Below are 18,322 nucleotides of genomic sequence, written 5' to 3' on the forward strand. Positions count from 1 at the left end.
GGGGGGGGGTTCAGCGTGGCCAGGCTAAGGCTCTTGGACCTCATTCCAGAAGCTCCAGGAAGTCAGAGGGAGGATTTAAAGCAAGACAGTGACAAGGTCAAAATGGCATTTTAGGAAGATCAATGAAAATAAACTTTGCAAACCATCCAACCCACCTCCAAGAAGCTGGGATCAAGGGACAGCCAGGGACATGCTTACAGATTCAGCTATAAAAATGCTTGTTGTGGGGCCATGAGCAAGCACAAAACACGGAAGGGCTTAGGTCCCTTTTAGAGGGCACCCGTGGAACAAAATCGTAGGAATTACAACCTCGGTTCCTGACGTGCTCATTTATCTGTGCAAGGTCCACTTTTATCTTATGTATTTATTTTTATTTATTTTCTTAAATAATATAACAAGCAGCCACAAACCTGTGACCCCTCCCACCCCCCAGATGACCAGGACTTTGACCAGAGCTCCTATCTGGACCCGATCTTCCCGGTGGCCACCCGCACGCCCCACCCTGCCCCGCCCCCAACCCAGCACACTTACAGCTGGGATTTTCCACAATAGGAGAGGGTCTAATCAACCAGGGTGCATACATACCCCGGAATATTAAACAGCTCTTAAAAAGAATGAAACAGCCGAGACCTATTGTCTTTTAATGGACCTCAGTATTTCTCACAGAGCTGGATTAATCATGAGCCTTTGTTTGTAATCACTTCGTCATCATTGGTCCAGGCATGTCCCTCTTTTATTTTGCTAATTGACGCATCCATATATTCATTGGTGATAATGTCATAAACACTCGTGAGCCCGCTCCTGAGAAATTACTTACACCTGCCCCGCACGCCTTGTCCCATCCCCTCGGGGGAAGGACCTGGGGCCCCGTGACAGCGGTGAGGGGGTTAAACCAGTCCGGGTGTGTTCAGATGACAGGGTACTAAGGTGCGTTCTAAGGCATGGTGTCAATCTTGATTATCTCCAGGCAGACTCCTGAGGGAAGAAAAATAAGCAGAAGAAAATGCACACTCTGATGTAGCTTATGTAAAAAATAAACAAAACCGTGTATTTCAGAGGTCTACTTATGTATGTACATGAAGGTGTGGACAAAGTACCTGGAACTCCGCACCGGAAAGGGTTTAACAGCAGCGAATATGGTGGGGGCGGAGGGGGGCTGGGCGGGAGTGGGGAGGGTGACACGGGGCTTTAGCTCTTATCCGCAGTGTTGGATTTTTAGTAATGAGTCTATTAATTTTCCGCGCATTCCTTGCATAATTAAAATAAACACTTTGCGTGGGTTTTTTTTTTCTTTTTTTGGTTTTGCTCCTTTGTTTGTGGGGTGTGGGGGGAGGGGGTTGTTTTCTTTTTTTTTTAAAAAACACAAGGAAGAGCATTTTGGCTGAAGGCCCAGGACGGGGCACACATCCCCAAAACAAGTTCTGCAGACGCGGGGATTTATTTTATCCCCGAGATCGTTCCTCTTTTAATTTTATGTGTTCTAAAGCCGGAGCCCTGGGGGCCTCCCGGTGGCGTGTCGGTGACAGGAGGCCAGCAGGTGTGGGCCTGCTGGCTGCGATTTCTCGGCCGGGATCGTGCAGATCCCGGGGGGGGGGGGGGTCTTCCAATGCACCCATTGGGGAGGTCTTTCCTTTTCGGTCTTTAAGAGGCCCCAAAAACGAATGTCCTGGCCTGTGTTTTCGGGGATTAGCTGGCTGGAATGAGAACTCTGGGAGAATGTTACATGAGCTAAGCCTGGGGAAGGGGACACACGGGCCTCTGGGGAGCAGCGGCCCCAAGGCTCACATGCGCCGTCAACAGCCGCTCGGCTGGCTGGTGGGCGGGCGAGCAGCCGGGGCCTCACCACGTCCCCTGACAGCTAGATCTCAGCGCAGACCCCCGCAGCTGCCGACTTTCCCCCCTCCTCTCATCAAGGGGGAGTGAGGCTCAAGGGCACGGGTGTTTCTGACCTGTCGGTTCCCGGACAAAGAGGAGCTACCCCACAGGTCTTTGCTGGGCCCCCTTTGTGTCCCCCTCCCCAAGACACCTCAACTCCAGCTTGTTCACTGAGCTCTGGGCTCGACTCCCCCGGCCCCCTCCCAGCTGTCGAAGCCGTCAGAATCCCTGGGCAGGCACGGGGCTACACGCTAATGGCAGCAGACACCATCTCAGTCTCATCTGAAGATGGAGACACGGAGGCTCTGAGATCCCCCCAGAACTCCAAACTAAGCCAACGTTCAACCCCAATCAGTGTGAGCCCTTGTCTGGTTTCCCCTGGCCTCCCTCTGCACAGATCAGCTAACTGATCGATGGGTTTGAGTCTCCCCTCTTCAGAGCACAGACAGGGACCTTCTAGAACTTTCCTCCCCTTTGCCGGGCAGTTATCTATTTTTGACCATGACTTTGTGCGGAAGAAATGCAAGCACAGGTTAACCAGCCCTGCGCCAGCACGAGCAGCTCCCAATCGGCTTTCCCGCACTCGAGGCTCCGCTGTTCGTTACCCAGAATTTTCTTTTGGTCTGGGTTGGGTCCTCGTGAATACTTTAAGGTATTTGTCATGGTTTTTCAGATACGAAACATGGTAGGATAAAGACAAATAAAATACAGTTCCTGGGCTGCCGTCACCTGCCTCCACCTCGGGGGACCAGGGTAATTCAACATGGAGACGTTCGCTGCTCAGGAAGGCCTCGTAAATCCAGGCACCGCCCGTCCAAGCCATACAGCTGACTCAAGAAAAGGCTCTCCAGATCCCAACGCTGACCCCCGACTGTCCCTGCTCCCCTCGACTTCCCTCTGGGTCCTATAAACACGAGAAGGGCTTTCCAACAGGGAGGGGACAGATCCGCCTCAAAAAAAAGAGCGATTTTTATCTGCGTTGAATACCTACTGAGTGCCAGACATGTTCCATTTTATTTAGGTATCAATGTCTAAAGATGACGGTCCCCATCCTCCAGAAGGGGAGGGGGACTCACTGTCATGTGACCAAGGTCACCCAGGGGAGTTTGTGCTCTCTGACCGCTCCCCGCGCAGGGCCCTTGGGCCCCCCCTTGGAGCCGCCACCAGAAAGTCTCCCTCTGTACGTAGTCAGAGATTTTAACACCTCCCGTGATGACGTAACAGAACAACAGCATTATTCTGGATTTTTAATTATAGTATCATATTAACGCAGTGTCAGGTGTCTACCTACCCAGAACCTAGGTGGTGTAAAGACAGGGCATACATACCTGGTCTGCTGTGAGGTCAGCCTAGGAGGCCCACGTCCACCCTGCTCTGAGCAGGGGTGCTATCCCGGGGGGCGGCCGCAGCCTGGCCTCTGGAACCCACAGCTCACTGCCCATCCAAGGGGCAGCGAGCCTCCCCTGCAAATTACAGAGTTCAGGTTAGCTCCATCCTGAGAGGGCTACACATTTGCAAACGATCCAAACGTACAACTCAGAAAAAATGAATTCACATTGCAGACCTTTCTCTTTGATCCTGGGCCAGGCATCTGCTCCCCTCCTGGGGGCGGGGTGGCGGGGTGGCGGGGTGGCGGGGTGGCGGAGAGTGCAGTCTCACCTCCAGCCGCCTGGAAAGGGAGAAAGGAAACCACTCAGAGTTCTACCCACCTCTCAGGCCTCACCTGCTGTCTGCAGCCCCACTGTGTGCCAGCAGCAGGCGGGATGAAGGAGTAACATGTGCACACAGACACCAGGGTTAGGACAGAACAGCAAAGGGGTCCCCCTGGACAGGCTCCTCCTGGACACAGCCCTGGGTGAGGGAAGATGCTACTTAGAACCAACCATGAACTTGAAGCTCAGGGAGCTAAGAGATGTACTTGGGGTCACACAAGGGGCCCAGATCCCAGACTCACATCAACTCTAGCCCTTGCTGAGAGCAAAATGGGGACCGGCAAGAATTGGGGTCTTGCTGAAAGCTCAGGAGCCCACAGGGAGCGCGGTTCTGGACCTCAGGAGGTCGTGCGCTGTCTGAGGCCAGCAGGAGGCGCAGCCTTTGTCAGGCCCTGTGGGAGAAGGGGGTCAGGCCTGATAAAGATTTGAGGTTTGCCCCTGAGCCTTCGATTCCTCTTCTGAAAAATGGGGACAGTAACAATAAGAGCTTCAGTATCGTCATAAGGATTTAAAGAATTAGGACAGTGTCTGGCACATAGTAAGTACTCAAAACGGAGGGACCCCCCAAACAGAGGGACCCCCCCCCAAGGGACTCAAAACGGAGGGACCCAGCAAAGTGACTCAGCCCTGGGACAGGAGCAAGGAAGAAAGTGTGGGGTGTGCCGTGGGAGACAGGACAATGTGCACGCATGACCCAAAGCCTGGACTTTTCCCTAATTAGAGAAATAAACGTATCCAATCACTTTGTAGGAAGAAGCAAAGAGTCTAGCTGACAGCGGGACCCAGGGACTGAGCCACTGAACGCTTGCGTCAAAGGTAAGACTTGGGGTGCAAGTCCCATGCTGACGTCCTCCAGGGGAGGCGGCTCTCTGGGGGACGTGCAGTGCCTGGGTGATCCAGGGGTGGGCAGGCTGGCCGGCGCTCAGGAACAAAGGTGAAATGGTTAGTCTGTCTGCAGGAAAAACTATGACATGGGGGACACAGTACCTCGTTCAAACACTTGAGCGGCTATAATTAGCAGGTCCAGGGCCAGCTGTCCTGTCCCTCTGCCGACAACCAAATTAGCCAAAATGAGCTGACAATGACCACATGAGCTTTTCAGGGAGATGGAGGCACACACTGAGGCCCCTGTTCCTAGGGAGGGCCTGGCCTCCCGTCGGATCACGGGGCTGAGCACACGGATGCCACGGAACAAAAGTGGCCAACGGTCCCTCGGGGCCCCCAAATGGCTGCTGTCTGCCTCCCCGCCCCCGAGGGCACCCGTTCCCCGCTCTGCAACCGCTGGCAGAAGGAAGCAGGAAAATCTGGCTTTCCGCACTGCTTCTTCCTTCCTGACCTGGGTTCTCTTAGCGCTGCGAAATGGGGAACGTCGGTGGGAGCAAAGTCAGGGTCTGAAGGTCAAGCTGCTGGGGTCATGCCTGACACAGAGCAGACGCCGGGGAAATGTCAGTTTCAATAAATAAATTCTAATTACCCCTGTCTGGACGGCACTTGCCTCCGCGTGTCGGCACCCAGCCCCTCGCTAGCTTCAGTCCCCAGCAGCCTGCTGCCCGGAGAGGGGGACACCCGGTGGTCTCAGCCCCCTTGCCACAGCCACTGCTAATCAGAGCTCCCAGGGAAGCCACATCAGCCCCCAGGCCCTGGTGTGGTCACTTGCAAGGCGGAACGCCGTCGCCTCACAGGGTAAGTGGGGACATTAAAGTTGGCCCAGGCGTGAAAGTGCTGAGGGCTGACCGTCCAATGACAGCAGGTGTTCCGAAACTAGAAATCACCACAGTCTTTGTGATCATCACAGGCCCTTCCTTGTTCGGACCCCTTCCAGCTGACAAAGGGCCCCCCTCCCCTGGGAAGGAAGTCTGCTTCCCACTCTGGCCCGACTTCCACTCGCACCAAGTCCAAGCCCCCCTTGTTTGCCTCAAAGCCCTCACCCCTCTCCTAGGTCTACAGCTCCTTGCCCATCTACAGAGCCAGAAGAACACCCGGCCCAGAGGGACCCCACCAGGGACAGAGTCCACTGAGACCCTCCCAGCCCCAGTGTCGCACGGGGCAGATCCCGGAAGGAACCAGCCGGCCTGAGTTCCCAACCATGACTTACATGTGGGGAGCTCTCTGTAAATGAAACAGTGAGAGAACCCCCCCAATCCCTAATACTATTTTTAAATAGTACAAGGACTCCCAGCTTCTGGAATTGAAGCAGGGTGGGGAGGGGTCCCTGAGCGCCACCCGCACAGCCAACCCCCTCCCTTCACCGCTGTTCCCCAAGTCACCTCCAGGCCCCTCCCAGGACCCCAGAGCTACAGGAACGAAATGAGAAGACTCCCTTGCCCAGCCCGCCTTGCAGCTCTGGGGAAACTGAGGGCCCAGGAGGAGAAGGTCACGCTGAAAGTCAGCATGGGTCCCGGACAAGCAGCTGGCCAGCTCCTTCCCTGCCTGCTTGCCTTGAAAGGCAAGAGCAGCCCGGGGAGCCGCTGATTGGCCTGGCCCACTTGGGCAGCCCAAAGGAGAAGGCCGCTCTCCGATGTGACCCCTCTCCCAATCCCTCCCAGGGTTATTCTGGGCGGAGTGATCCAGCTGCCCCCAGAGCTGCCAGTCAAGCAGGGAGGGGGCGGGGGGTGCAGGGACCGGGCCCCAGGAATACTGCTGCGTCAGGGACGCTGCCCTCAGACGGCTCCAGGAGGCGAGGGGCCGAGGAACATTTTCCAGAAGGTGCCCCCTCCAGTTGCTTTGAGGTTGAAGGAGAAGCCCTAGGGGCCCGGCCCCAGCTCTGGGGCACTTCCATGTCTGCCCTGAGTCACGGCAACCCCCCTTCCGGACACTGTTTTGCAGTGAAACTATTTTCCAAGGCCCCAGGCCCTGGCCCCCCAGGGATGAACCGTGGGAAGCCACTGACGCCGCTGCTGAGGGTCGAGTGGGAAGGGTCTCGGGGCTCTGAGGCCCAGATGGTCGTAATCCACAAGGCAGCGGGCAAGCAAGGAGCGCACGGGAGTCCACAGAACCCACCCAGGCTGCTCCCGGGCGCTCAGGGTAACCCCAACCGGCCAGCGTGGCGGGAGAGACCGCACACGGGTCCACACCGGGAAACCAGGAGCCCAGCCGAAGCCCGACAAAGGGAACATCTTGACCTTGACACTAGTTTAATAAGAGGCCAACAGCCCCCGTGTGCCCAGGTGCCCACCCCCACAGCGAAGCTCAGCAGGTCTGGAGCAGCGGAAGGAGCCGTGGGGGACAGTCAGTTCCAAGTCCCCTGGCCCCCCCGACGGTCAGGCTGTGCCCTCCAACCCAAGGGGCTCTGAGAATGGCCTGGAGGCAGGCCAAGGCAGACGAGGGTCTTCCCCTGACCCCAGCCCCTACGTCCCTTTGGACAGTCCAGGTGGCTGGCACCACAGGTGTGACCACTAGTGTCCAAGAGGCCAGGGAAGGGGAGAACGTGACAGAGAAGCCCCACGGTCCCCTCCGCCCTCCTGTCTCCGCTTTCTTGGCTCTCCACCTTCCTCCTGAGCAACATGGGCTGCGTGTCCCCCTCCCCTGTCCTCACCTCTCCCCGGATCCCCGCCCCAGGCTCGAATCTGATCCTGAATACCCCTCATCTCCTCTTCCAAGCTCTATTTTTAAAATCAGATTTCCTTTACTGTACAAGTGAGCCGACAGGGTGAGGTATTCGCTGAGGGATGGCCCCCCCGCCCCCCCCCCGCCCAACCCTTCATAGACTCACGTTGGCAGCCCTGACCCAATGGGCCACTTGCTCAGCGGCAAGCAGGGAGCTGACGGGGCCAAGAGGGCTCTGGACACTGGAGGTGGTGAGGCCGGGGTGTCTGTCTATGAGTGTCAGCGGTGGGTGGCGGGGGCAGAGGGTCCTGCTGCGGGACCTTGAGGTCACTTCTGACCCGGACCAGGATCACTCAATCCTGATTTTGATCTCGAAATTCTTCTCTTTTCTTTTTTTTTTTTTTTTATAAGATGAGAATTGGCCAATCAAGAGAGAGTTCTTAAAGAAATTGCCTTAATGCCTGAGACCTGAGCATTTAACCCACTACATCTGTAGGATGGACCATATTACCCTCTAGGGAGCCCAGAGAAGAGACCGGGCAGCCTCTGGGCTGTACCCGCTGCAGCAGGCGGCCATGCGGAGGGTGGGAGTCAGGAGGCCCATAGCCACCGGAAAGAGGCAGACGAGGGAGGCCAGAGACACCTGCACTTTGCAAGGCACAGTCCCAGCAATGCCCAGTGTCTTCCCAAAGGGGCAGGCAGCTAAGCGCAGCAGAGCCTCGAAGGAGTCGCTCAGCGGCAGTAGAGGGAGACCCCCTGGTCTTGCCCCACGGGACCCTAAACTCACCTCCAGCGCATCGTTCAGCATGAGGGTGCGGTCCTTATCTCCACTGCTGGTGACGTTTCCTCTGCAAGACACACTGCTTCCCTTTCTTCCTGTCGGGGATCCGCACACAGTGCCTGGCTCAGAAAATAGAATCAGGACACATTGCTGTAATGAATTAATGAAATGTAGGCAAAGGAACCAGCTTAACAACATAAAAAGATCCAGAACTATACAATGAGATGGGGGACAGGAGGTAAGAAACCCCATCTTTGAGGGGGAAAAGACACTGCATCGAGAAATTAGGGAGGATGAAAGATGTCGGTTTCGTGCAAAGGAACTGAGGTTTTATTCCCTAAGTAGTGAGAAGCGATGTAAAGATTTTTCTAATTATAACAAATACCTGGTCCAATTTTCATCTCATGCTCAAGTATCTGGATTTTATGCTTTGGACATGAAATCTGAAAGGTTTTACACTGAGAACCCCGTGATCGAAGTCGCCGAGATGTTGAGACATGTCGTTAGTGATGAAAATATAGGAAGAGGTTTTAAGCGGGGTTCTAGGAATAGATTCGGGGTTTAGGGGTAGCTTTATTTTGAGGACTGACTGGAACAAGTTTTTATATCATGCTAAGGAGTCTGGATTCTTGCCAAAGGGTCTCAAGCAATGTGATGGTGAGATTTTTGCTTGTGGAAGATAAACGTGCAGAAAAACATGAAAAAAACGTATTTTAAGGCTAACAGCTTTGGACTTTATTATACAGGGAACATTGAAAAATGAGAAAAATGGTAACAACCACCAATTTAAGTCTCCTGCAAAAAACCTTTCACTTTTTATCTCAAGGGTGGTTACCAATGTCTGATTCGATGGATGCTGACACCAAAGTTGAAAAACTTCAATCATTAAGAGTTACATGATCAACACTGGGAACACGCAAAGAAATCTGAAATTTATTTTGAGGCTTTGACATGATTGGAGTTTGTTACACGCCTAGAAATTTGATTTTAGCCAATAAAAAATTCTAAGAGAGTGACACGGTAAGATTTTTTGGAGTGGGAAAAAAATAATATGCAGTGAAATTACAAAATTCACATTTTATGCTAAGAATTTGGACTTCGATTCCCTAATTTCACAATAAAAGACATTGTTAAGATTTTAAGGCAGAATTACAGGATCAAATTTTATATGCTGTGCTAGGAAGTGTGAACTTTATTTTAAGGGATGACAAGATCCAATTTTTTTATATCATGCTAACACGTTTGGAATTAAGCCAAAAAAGGGTTTACAAGAATGACGGGGATGAGATTCAGGGTGGTTGTTTTTTTTTTATAGACCGGTCTGAAGATAAATTACATGGAACAACGTTGCCTTTTATGTTAAGTACTTGGGACGTTATGTTAGAGGCAATGAAGAAAACTTGGAAAGTTTTAAATTGGGAGTTACATGACCAAACTTACTGCGTTTTGGCAGAACTACAAGAGTGGGTTTTTATGGTAAAGATAATATGATCAGATTTTTATAACATGCCAAGGAGATGTGATTTTATGTGAGAGTCAAAGGCGTGCGAGCATATCATTTTGGGGAGGGATGTGATCTCATTTTTGAACCCTCCTGCAGAGGTGTTTGGATTTTAGCCAGTGAAGGGTTTTAAGGAGTGACTGATGAGAGTTTTGTCTCCAGGGAAATTAGCTGGTAAAACATATTCTATGCTAAGGTGTCTGGATTTGATGAAGCAGATAATGAACGCACAACCAGAACACAAAGGCGGCGCCCCTTGGCACGGGTGCTATCTCTCTGTACTTTATGCTGAAGAATTGGACCATTTATTGGACTCATTTACAGTGAGTGATGACAGTGAGTGATAGAAAGGTGGGGCAGGTCTTCCGCAGAGGTTATGGGACTGGATTTACATAGCTAAGAAGTTTGGACACTATTTTGAGGAATGACCAGAGTACATTTTTGTGCAGTGCTAAGGAATTTGGATTTCAGCCACTAACAGTGTGTAAGAGAGTGACATGGTAAAATTTCTGTGTTTGATAAGAGGAGCATGCAGAGAAATGATATAGTAGTAGTATGTGCATTTTGGGCAAAGCGGTTTAGATCTTATCTCATAGGTGATTAAGAGATATCATGAGGCGTTAAGCAAAGTTATAAAACCAAATTTATGTACCCTGCAAGGAAGCGTGACCTTTTGTTTTGAGGAATGACACGGTCAAATTTTTATATAACGCTTAGAGGTTTGGAATTATGCCCAAACGAGAGTTGAAGAAGTCGCCTGGTAAGATTTGGGGGGTTACAGCCATCCCATTGCGGATGAATTACACAGTAAAACTGTTTTTATTTTATGCTAAGTGATTGGAACTTTGTATTTTAAACAATAAAAAGAAACTTTTGTACACTTTGAATAGAGCAGTTTATGAATTTATGCATCCTGCTAAAAGTGTGAGTTTTCATGCTAAGGAGTGTTAAGATCAGGATTTTGTAACATGCCAAGGATATTAGATTTTAGATTGAAGACAGGACAGGTGAATGATTTCATCATCTACGTCACCGAATTCATAAATATACTAAGACACATACGGACTTATATGGAAAGGGGTATAATCTAGTTTTTAAATCAACTGGCAAAGGAGTTAACCAGTAAAGGGTTTCCAGGGTTTTAAGAGCCATACTGAGACTTTCTAGTTTACATTTTAGCCAGTTAAGACATCTAAGTTTTAAGGGCTATATAAATTTTATATTTAAAATTTTCAATTTAAGGGCGCCTGGGTGGCTCAGTTGGTTAAGCGACTGCCTTCAGCTCAGGTCATGATCCTGGAGTCCCGGGATCGAGTCCCACATCAGGCTCCCAGCTCCACGGGGAGTCTGCTTCTCCCTCTGACCTTCTCCTTGCTCATGCTCTCTCTCACTGTCTCTCTCTCTCTCTCAAATAAATAAATAAAATGTTTAAAAAAAAAAAAAAATTTTCAATTTAAGCCGGTTTAAATTTTTAAGTTTTAAATTTTAGCCAATAAAGTGCTTTAAAATTTTAAGAAACATACAGGTTTCACGTTTAAAATTTAAAATATTAACCAATTTACATGTTTTAATTCTTAGCCAATTCTAATTTCTCCATATTAAAATTTAAATTTCAGGGGCATCTGGGTGGCTCAGTCAGCTAAGCATCTACTTCAACTCTGGGCATGATCTCAGAGTCCTGGGATGGAGGCCCATGTGGGGGCTCCCCACCCAGTGGGGAGTCTGCTTCTCCCTTTCCCTGGGCCCTCCCCACACCCACGCATGTTCTCTCTCGAACACTCTGCTCTCTCAAATAAATTTAAGAGAGCTTGTGCTCTGTCTCTCTCTCTCAAATAAAATCTTTTGAAATAAAATAAAATAAAATTTAAATTTCAGCCAATCTAAATTTTTAAATTTTAAATTTTAGCCAATAAAGTGTTTTAGAATTTAAAGAGATATGCAGGTTTCAAGTTAAAAATTTTAAATTTTAGCCAATTTAAATATTATTTCAATTTCAAATTCTAGCCAGTTTAAATTTTTCCATTTTAAAATTTAAATTTCAGGGGCACTCATGTGGCTCAGTTTGTTAAGCATCTGACTTTGACTCAGCTGAGTCATGATCTCAGGGTCCTGGGATGGAGCCCTATGTTGGGGCTCACCACTCAGTGGGGAGTCTGCTTCTCCCTCTCCTTCTGTCCCTCCCCCTGCTTGTGCCGTCTCTTTCTCAAATAAATAAATAAAATCTTTTAAAACAAAATAAAGTTAAATTTCAGCCAATTTAAATTTTTAAGTCTTAAATTTTACCCAATAAAGTGTTTTAAAATTTTAAGAGATAATACAGTTTTCATGTTCAAAATTTAAAATTTGAGCCAATTTAAAGATTTCAATCTTAAAATTTAAATTTCAATTAAAATTTTTTAATTTTAAATCTTAACCAATAAAGACTTTCATGACTTTTAAGAGATATATAGATTTCATATTCAAAAATTTAAATTTTAGCCAATTTAAAATTTCCCATTTTTCCATTTTCAATTTTTGCCAGTAAAGGGTTTTAACAGTTTTGAGACAGGCGCAGATTTGATATTTGAGATCTGAAATTTGAGCCAACTCAAATTTTTCCATTTTAAAACGTAAATTTCAGCCAATTCAAATTTTTCAATTTTCAACTTTAATCAACTAAGTGCTGAAGACACAGATTTTTATTTCTAATAGAGGAGTCTGCCAAGGAGTTAGTCTCATTTTATGTTTCAGTTAGAACTTTATACTCAAGCTTGGAATTGTGCAGCAGTGGCTCACCAGTTACAGGACTTCGGTGAGGACAAAGGAGTTCACGGAGGCGCCCTACACGCTCTGTGTACGCGCTGGGGCCAGGCGTGAGCGTGACGGAGATTTTAGGCGACAGGGACGTCACGCTAATGTATGTAAACTCTACGGGGAGGAAGGACGCAAGCAGAATTTTCTCTTATTCTAAGGCCTTTACGTTTTAGCCAGAGAACGATTTGGGGGAGTTACCGTGTCAAGAATTGTTATGTCACAAGGTTTGGATTTAATACCGTGAGCAGCGAAGGAACCAGAAAACCTTTTCGTCAGAGGCTCTGCGGGGTGGAATGAGCGGTCACGCTAACAGGAATGTACTTAAATTTTGAGAAACAGCAGATCGGAATCGTCTATCTTGTTGGAAAGTTTGGGTTTCAGCCAATGAGGGAATGCCTTCTTTTCAAGAGATGGGCTTGGTGGCTAGGAGGAGTACTCAGACATTAACAAAAGGTGTCAAGCGTAGAAAGAGAGATGACCACAGAGTGACTTTTTTGGATAACCAGAACTCAGTTCGCTCTCCCAGCAAAGAAGACCTGTGCAAAATAACCCCACCCAGGCAGCTCTTAAATTCAGTCCCAGCCCACTCAAACCACCCGTGACTCTACCGTGAAAACCCCATTCCAAGGCCATCAGAAGTCAACGATACCTCGTGCCCTCCCCTCCAACCCCAAGACACTACCCAGCTCTCCTAGAGATACCCCTAGGTCGGGGAGAAACCAGCCAATATCGGGCGGGGGGCAGGTGTGTGCTAGAGGACAGAACCAACCACCACCATTCCCCTGCCCCGGGAAGACTGAAGGGGCAGGTAAATACGATTGCTTGTACATGTGGAATTGATGCCTGAACCCCCACAAAGGGGGTGATCCTGGGAAAGTGGCAATTTTAGGAGGGGTAGAGAGAGGATCTGCACATCTCCCCGAGGGCTCAGAGCTGGGGAGATTGGAAATTGTCGAATGAGTAAGAGAAATCAGCAAACCTTCCGAGTGAGGGCCAAATAAGCCACAGTGTGCAAGTCTCTGACACACAGTAGGGACTTTATCAACATTTATGGAAAAAAGAAAAGCCAGACCTCTATATCCGCCCTCCTCCCTGCCGCACTGGCCCAATTTCTATTGCGAATCTAGGGTAGGAAGTGAGAGCTATTTCAGGCTGCTGATGCAACCGACGGGATGGTGGCCAACTGCCCATTTTCTCCTCTTCCCCTGACCTTGTTAAACAGTAGGCATCTGCTAGAGATTCCCACTTCACAACGGGAGGTTGGGGGGGCCAGGCTGGCTCCAGGGCACCCTGCCCACCAGGGACAACTCTGGATGGCACTGGCATATGACCTCGGTGACTTTGGGGTGACCCGCTGACCAGGCACGGGTGCCAGGGGGAGAAGAACTGGCCAGTGCCTCCTGCCAGCTGCCGGTCTGCCACAGCGGCAGCTCTGGGCCCGTGGCTGCACAGAATTTATGGGCTGTGAATTTCTCACAGCCGTGGGGGAAGCAGGCAAGCCAGACGGCCGAGCGAGCCTGGGAGAACAGGGAGGAGGTCAGAGGTAGAGTGACGTTCTAGCTGGGCAAGGGAAGCTCTCCCCAGTTCCCCTCTGTTCTGGTGAGCCGGGCATCTGATTTGTCCCAGAGAAACTAACCCTTGACCTCATGACTCCCTAAACAGCTGTCTTTCCTCCCCACCCGTCCTCCCCACCCCCAGGTTCTGACCTCTGTGGTCCTAGTCGCTGACCGGACGCGTCACGACCTTACCAGTCTTCAGAGAACACTCCTTTCCATCCGACGAAATGATAGAACCCTCTGAAGACTCATTTGAGACGATGATGGAGCGTAAGAATCCATCATCAAAACAAATGGAGTCCTCCGAGGGCTCATCCAACACCACCGTGGGAACGCCAGGCAGCGGCGAGCAGGAGGCGGCGGGGGCGGCCAGCAGCCCCGCCCAGGAAAGGAAAGAGCTGCCCATTGATCTCCGCCAAGACATGGAGGAGCCATCCAGTGGCCCACATAGGGAAATAAAGGATCCACCCAATGACCTACTCCAAGACCTGGAGGAGTCACGCGACGCTGCACGTCAGGAAATGGGGGATCCGACCGCTGAGGCACCTGGCAAAATGGAAGAAGCATCCGTCAAGCCCTGGGGAGCCCAAGACCAAGAAGTCAATGACACTGACCTGGCCGACATGGAAGAGGAGGAGAGCCCCGAAGAGGATCCCGAGACCTCGGAGATCATGGCCACGGTGAGATCCATCATCTCTCTGTACCTCCGCATGCAAGACCTCAGGGAGCAACAAAGAGTAGCAGAAGAGATCTTGATGGAGGGGATCAGCGCGGGCCGACTCCCCGCCCCGCCCAAGTTCTCTGGCGACCGCAGGAAATACCACGAGTTCCTTGTGCTCTGCCAGCTGATCCTGCAAAGCTACCCCCGCACGTTCTGCAACGACCGCCTGCGAGTGGGGTACGTCCTGTGCCACCTCTCGGGCATGGCCTTAGAATGGGCCGAGGCCCTGGTGGAGGAAGACAGCCCCCTGATTGACGACTTCCCGGCCTTCCTGGAGGCCATGTCAGGTATGTTCGAGTACCGGCAGGCGCTGCGTGTGGCCGAAGACGCCATGTTCCACATCAGGCAGGGGAGCCGCCCCGCCATCGAGTACATCAGTGAGTTCCAGGGCCTGGTACCCACCTTGGGCTGGTCGGACGAGGTCCTGCAGGCTCACCTGTGCCAGGGGCTCAACGAGGAGATCAGGCGCTACCTGTTCCGGGTCCCGCAGCCCGACTCGCTGGACAGCCTGATCGTGCTCGTCCTGCAGATAGAGGAGAAGCTGGCGGAGAGAAGGGCTATGCTCAGGCTGCCCCCGGAGGCCCGCCCACGGAACCTGACCTGGATCGACTCACCTGCCCCGGAGAGATGGATGGTCAGCAGCTGGCTGCCATGCCAAGCCCGGCCCACCATCAACCGTGACCACCTCTTCCTGCTGCTCCTGGTCAGGGTGAACCCCTACCACAGCGTCGCGGTCCAGGCCCTGGTGGACTCGGGGGCGGGCGGCAGCTTCATGGATGAGAAGTTTGCCCAGGAGCACTACGTGGAGCTCTACGAGAAGCCCCACCCGAAGATGGTCCAAGGCGTGGACGGCTCGCTGATCGGCAACGAACCTGTCTGGCTCTACACAGAGCCCCTGGTGTGCATCCATCAGAACCACCAGGAGTCCATCGAATTCGACATTGTCCCGTCCCCCAACTTCTCCGTCATACTCGGCATCGACTGGCTCCGGCTCCACACCCCCGAGGTCGACTGGATCCAAGGCCGCTGCACCTTCCACTCTCCCTACTGCCTGCAGAAGTGCTTCCGCCCGCCCCCACCATGCATCGCGCTAGAAAGACATGCCATCAGCCTGCTGCCCGGACTGCCGCCCCTGTACTCCGACCTGGCCGACGTGTTTAACCCGAAGGAAGCAGATGATGAGACTTCCGACCAGCCAAGCTCAGACGGATCCGATGATCTTTCTGAATCAGAGCCCTCTGAGCTTCAGCAGGCTGGAGACAGTGATCACAGCGAGACCTTCTACGAGTGTCCCTCCGTCGCGCCGTGGGAACCTGTGGGTGCCGGGATGCAAAACAGCGCCAGGCCGCGGGACGAAAGCTGGAACCCGAACAGCATGCTGACCAACAGACAGGACTACGTACAGGTGATCCCAGAACTATTCGACCAATTACACGGGGCTACGTGGTTCACAAAGCTGGAGCTGCGGGGGACCATCGTGGAGGAGGGCATGAACATAAACCAAGCAGAGGATGTATGGAAAGCAGCATTCGGGTTCGGGCCCCAAGAGATGAAGAGCTACCGGCCCTTCCCGCTATCCTCAGACCCGACCATCCCTCAGAACGTGCTCCACTTTATCCTAAAGGACATGCTCGGCTACTTTGTGCTCTCCTATGGCCGGGACGTCCTGGTCTACTCCATGAGCCAGGAGGAGCACTTCCAACACGTGCGGCAAGTCCTGGTCCGCTTCCGACACCACCACGTCTACTGCTCGCTGGACCGGAGCCAGTTCCACCGGCACACCGTCGAGTTCCTGGGATTCGTCATAACCCCCAAAGGGGTGAGGCTCAACAAAAACATCGTGAACACCGTGACCGGCTACCCCACCCCGGGCTCCAAGAAGTCCCTGCGACACCTGATCGAGTTCGTCCTGCCCTACCAGCACTTCGTGGAGCGCTTCCACATCATCATAGAGCCCCTCGCGCGTTTGCTGCTCACGGAGCCCGCCTTCTCCTGGGGGGATGACGAGCAGGGGGCCTTCGACTGCCTGAAGCGGGCTGTCCGCAGGGCGCCCCTCCTGCACCACCCCAAGCCGCAGAACCCCTTCTACTTGGAGACGGGCGTCACCAAGACGGCTCTGCACGCGTCCCTGAGCCAGAGAGACGACCAGACCGGCAGGAGGGTGTCCTGCGCCTTCTACTCCCGCACTATCTCGCCTATCGAAACCGCCTACTCTCAACTGGAGATGAAGATTCTTCCAATACGGGCTGCCTTCACGGTGTGGTGCCGCTACCTGGAGAACACCGAGGAGCCCATCATGATCCTTCTCAACACAGAGGATCTAGCCTCTCTGAATAATGACAGGCTCACCGTACTTCTCCCCGGGCATTGGGTCTTCTTCTTCTCCCACTTCAACTTCGACGTCATGGAGCGGCCGACCCAGGACGGCGGCCGCCGCCTGCCGCCCCCGAGAAACCTGGGCCGCGGGGCTTCGCGTCGCCGCGCTGCCGCCCGCACCAGGTCGCCCTTCAGCCCGGGAGGGTCCCCGGGGGCTCGGTCCCTGGACTCCGCGGAGGACGAGGAGGCGGAGGACGCCCCCGCCCAGGGCCCGCCGAGCAGGCGGAACCTCCAGCAGGAGTTCCTGGCTCGGATCCCCATCGACCAAATCCTGCACAGCGTCCTGGCCCACGTCAGCGTGGCCCAGATCCGGGCGGTGGTCCTGCACTTCTTCCGCGGCCTCCTGTTCTGGAAGGACACCCTGGCCGTGGCCGCGCTCCTCGTGCTGCTCAAGCTCAAGCGGCGTCTGGCGCCGCCCGCGCGCGTCCGCGCCCCGCCCCGCCGCTGGCTGCGCCTCGGCCAGGCGTCCGCGCTCCGCGTCCCTGGCAGCGGCCTGGCCGCCGCCCTGGCGCAGCTCCTGGCCCCGACGCCCCCGCCCGCGGGCCCCAGCGCCGTCCCGGCGCACGAGCTGGCCGCGCTGCTCCCGCACCCGGGCTGCGCGCAGCGACACGCGCTGCTGCCCCTGAGCCGCCGGGGCCTGCAGCTGAGCCCCGGCTTCTGGCTGCTGCTGTGCGACTTCTTCGGCGTCCGCGTGGGCCACCTGGACGCGGCCCGCGCCCTCCCGCGGGGAGCCCGCCCCCAGGAGCTGCACGTCGTGGCGGATGACGATGTCGTCTTGCAAGGAGCCCTGCAAGGCGACCTGCAACGTTGCCGTCAGCGCGGCCTGCACGACGGCCTGCAAGACACCTCGCAGGACGAGCGGGACAGCGACGTGCGGGCGGCCCTGCTGCCCCGCCGGGGCCTCCCCGAGCCCTCCGATGTCCTGGCCTTCCTGAGCCGACACCCGCCCCGCAGCCGCGGCAGCGCCGGCCGGGCCGACCCCGTCTCCCAGGAGCTGGCCGCCCGGGCCCTGATCGGCTTTCTGACCGCCGTTTACGCCCGCGCGCCCCCGGCCCCCGCCGCCGAACCCAGGCTGCAAGAGCTGCCCCGCGGCGGCAAGGACGAGGCGAGCCACCCGTGAGGCGCCTCCGCGCTCTCCTCTGCCCCCCAGACCCACCTCGGCCTCTCCTTCCTGCCTCCCCGTGCCTCGGCCCGCTTCGCTCAGACCTCGCGGCCCCCCTTCCTGCCACTCCCGACCCAAGGGGAACCCACTTGTGAAGGGCAAAATTTCTTCAACTCATCAACCAGCAACATCATCTGTGCTAACAACGGACTGTCCGACCATCAGCGACCCAGAGCCAGCTCAGGGCTACACAACCACAGTCCCGTCTTAACTGCCCAGGTCCCAGGCTTGCAGCTGGGAGTGATATCCATGAGGGAGAGCGCAGTGGTGAGCGGGAGATGACCCCATGCCCCAAGGCC

At 53.5% G+C, this 18,322-nt stretch overlaps 1 protein-coding gene and 1 non-coding gene across 2 annotated transcripts; one reads left to right on the forward strand and one right to left on the reverse strand.

Annotated features, from left to right (window-relative positions):
- Window positions 1–642: 642 nt before the first annotated feature.
- LOC116856316 lies at window positions 643–719 on the reverse strand. Its single transcript, XR_004380525.1, has one exon. It is a non-coding gene; the product is annotated as a small nucleolar RNA SNORD112 (small nucleolar RNA).
- A 13,193-nt stretch (window positions 720–13,912) lies between these two features.
- On the forward strand, window positions 13,913–17,981 carry RTL1 (retrotransposon Gag like 1). The gene has a single exon (XM_032839676.1). The coding sequence runs from the start codon at window positions 13,992–13,994 to the stop codon at window positions 17,979–17,981; it is 3,990 nt and encodes a 1,329-aa protein (XP_032695567.1). The 5' UTR covers window positions 13,913–13,991.
- The last annotated feature ends 341 nt before the right edge of the window (window positions 17,982–18,322 follow it).

The sequence above is a fragment of the Lontra canadensis genome, unplaced genomic scaffold (genome assembly GCF_010015895.1).
Source record: "Lontra canadensis isolate GAN:19392208 unplaced genomic scaffold, GSC_riverotter_1.0 scaffold108, whole genome shotgun sequence".
In the NCBI taxonomy this organism is placed as follows: Eukaryota; Metazoa; Chordata; class Mammalia; order Carnivora; family Mustelidae; genus Lontra; species Lontra canadensis.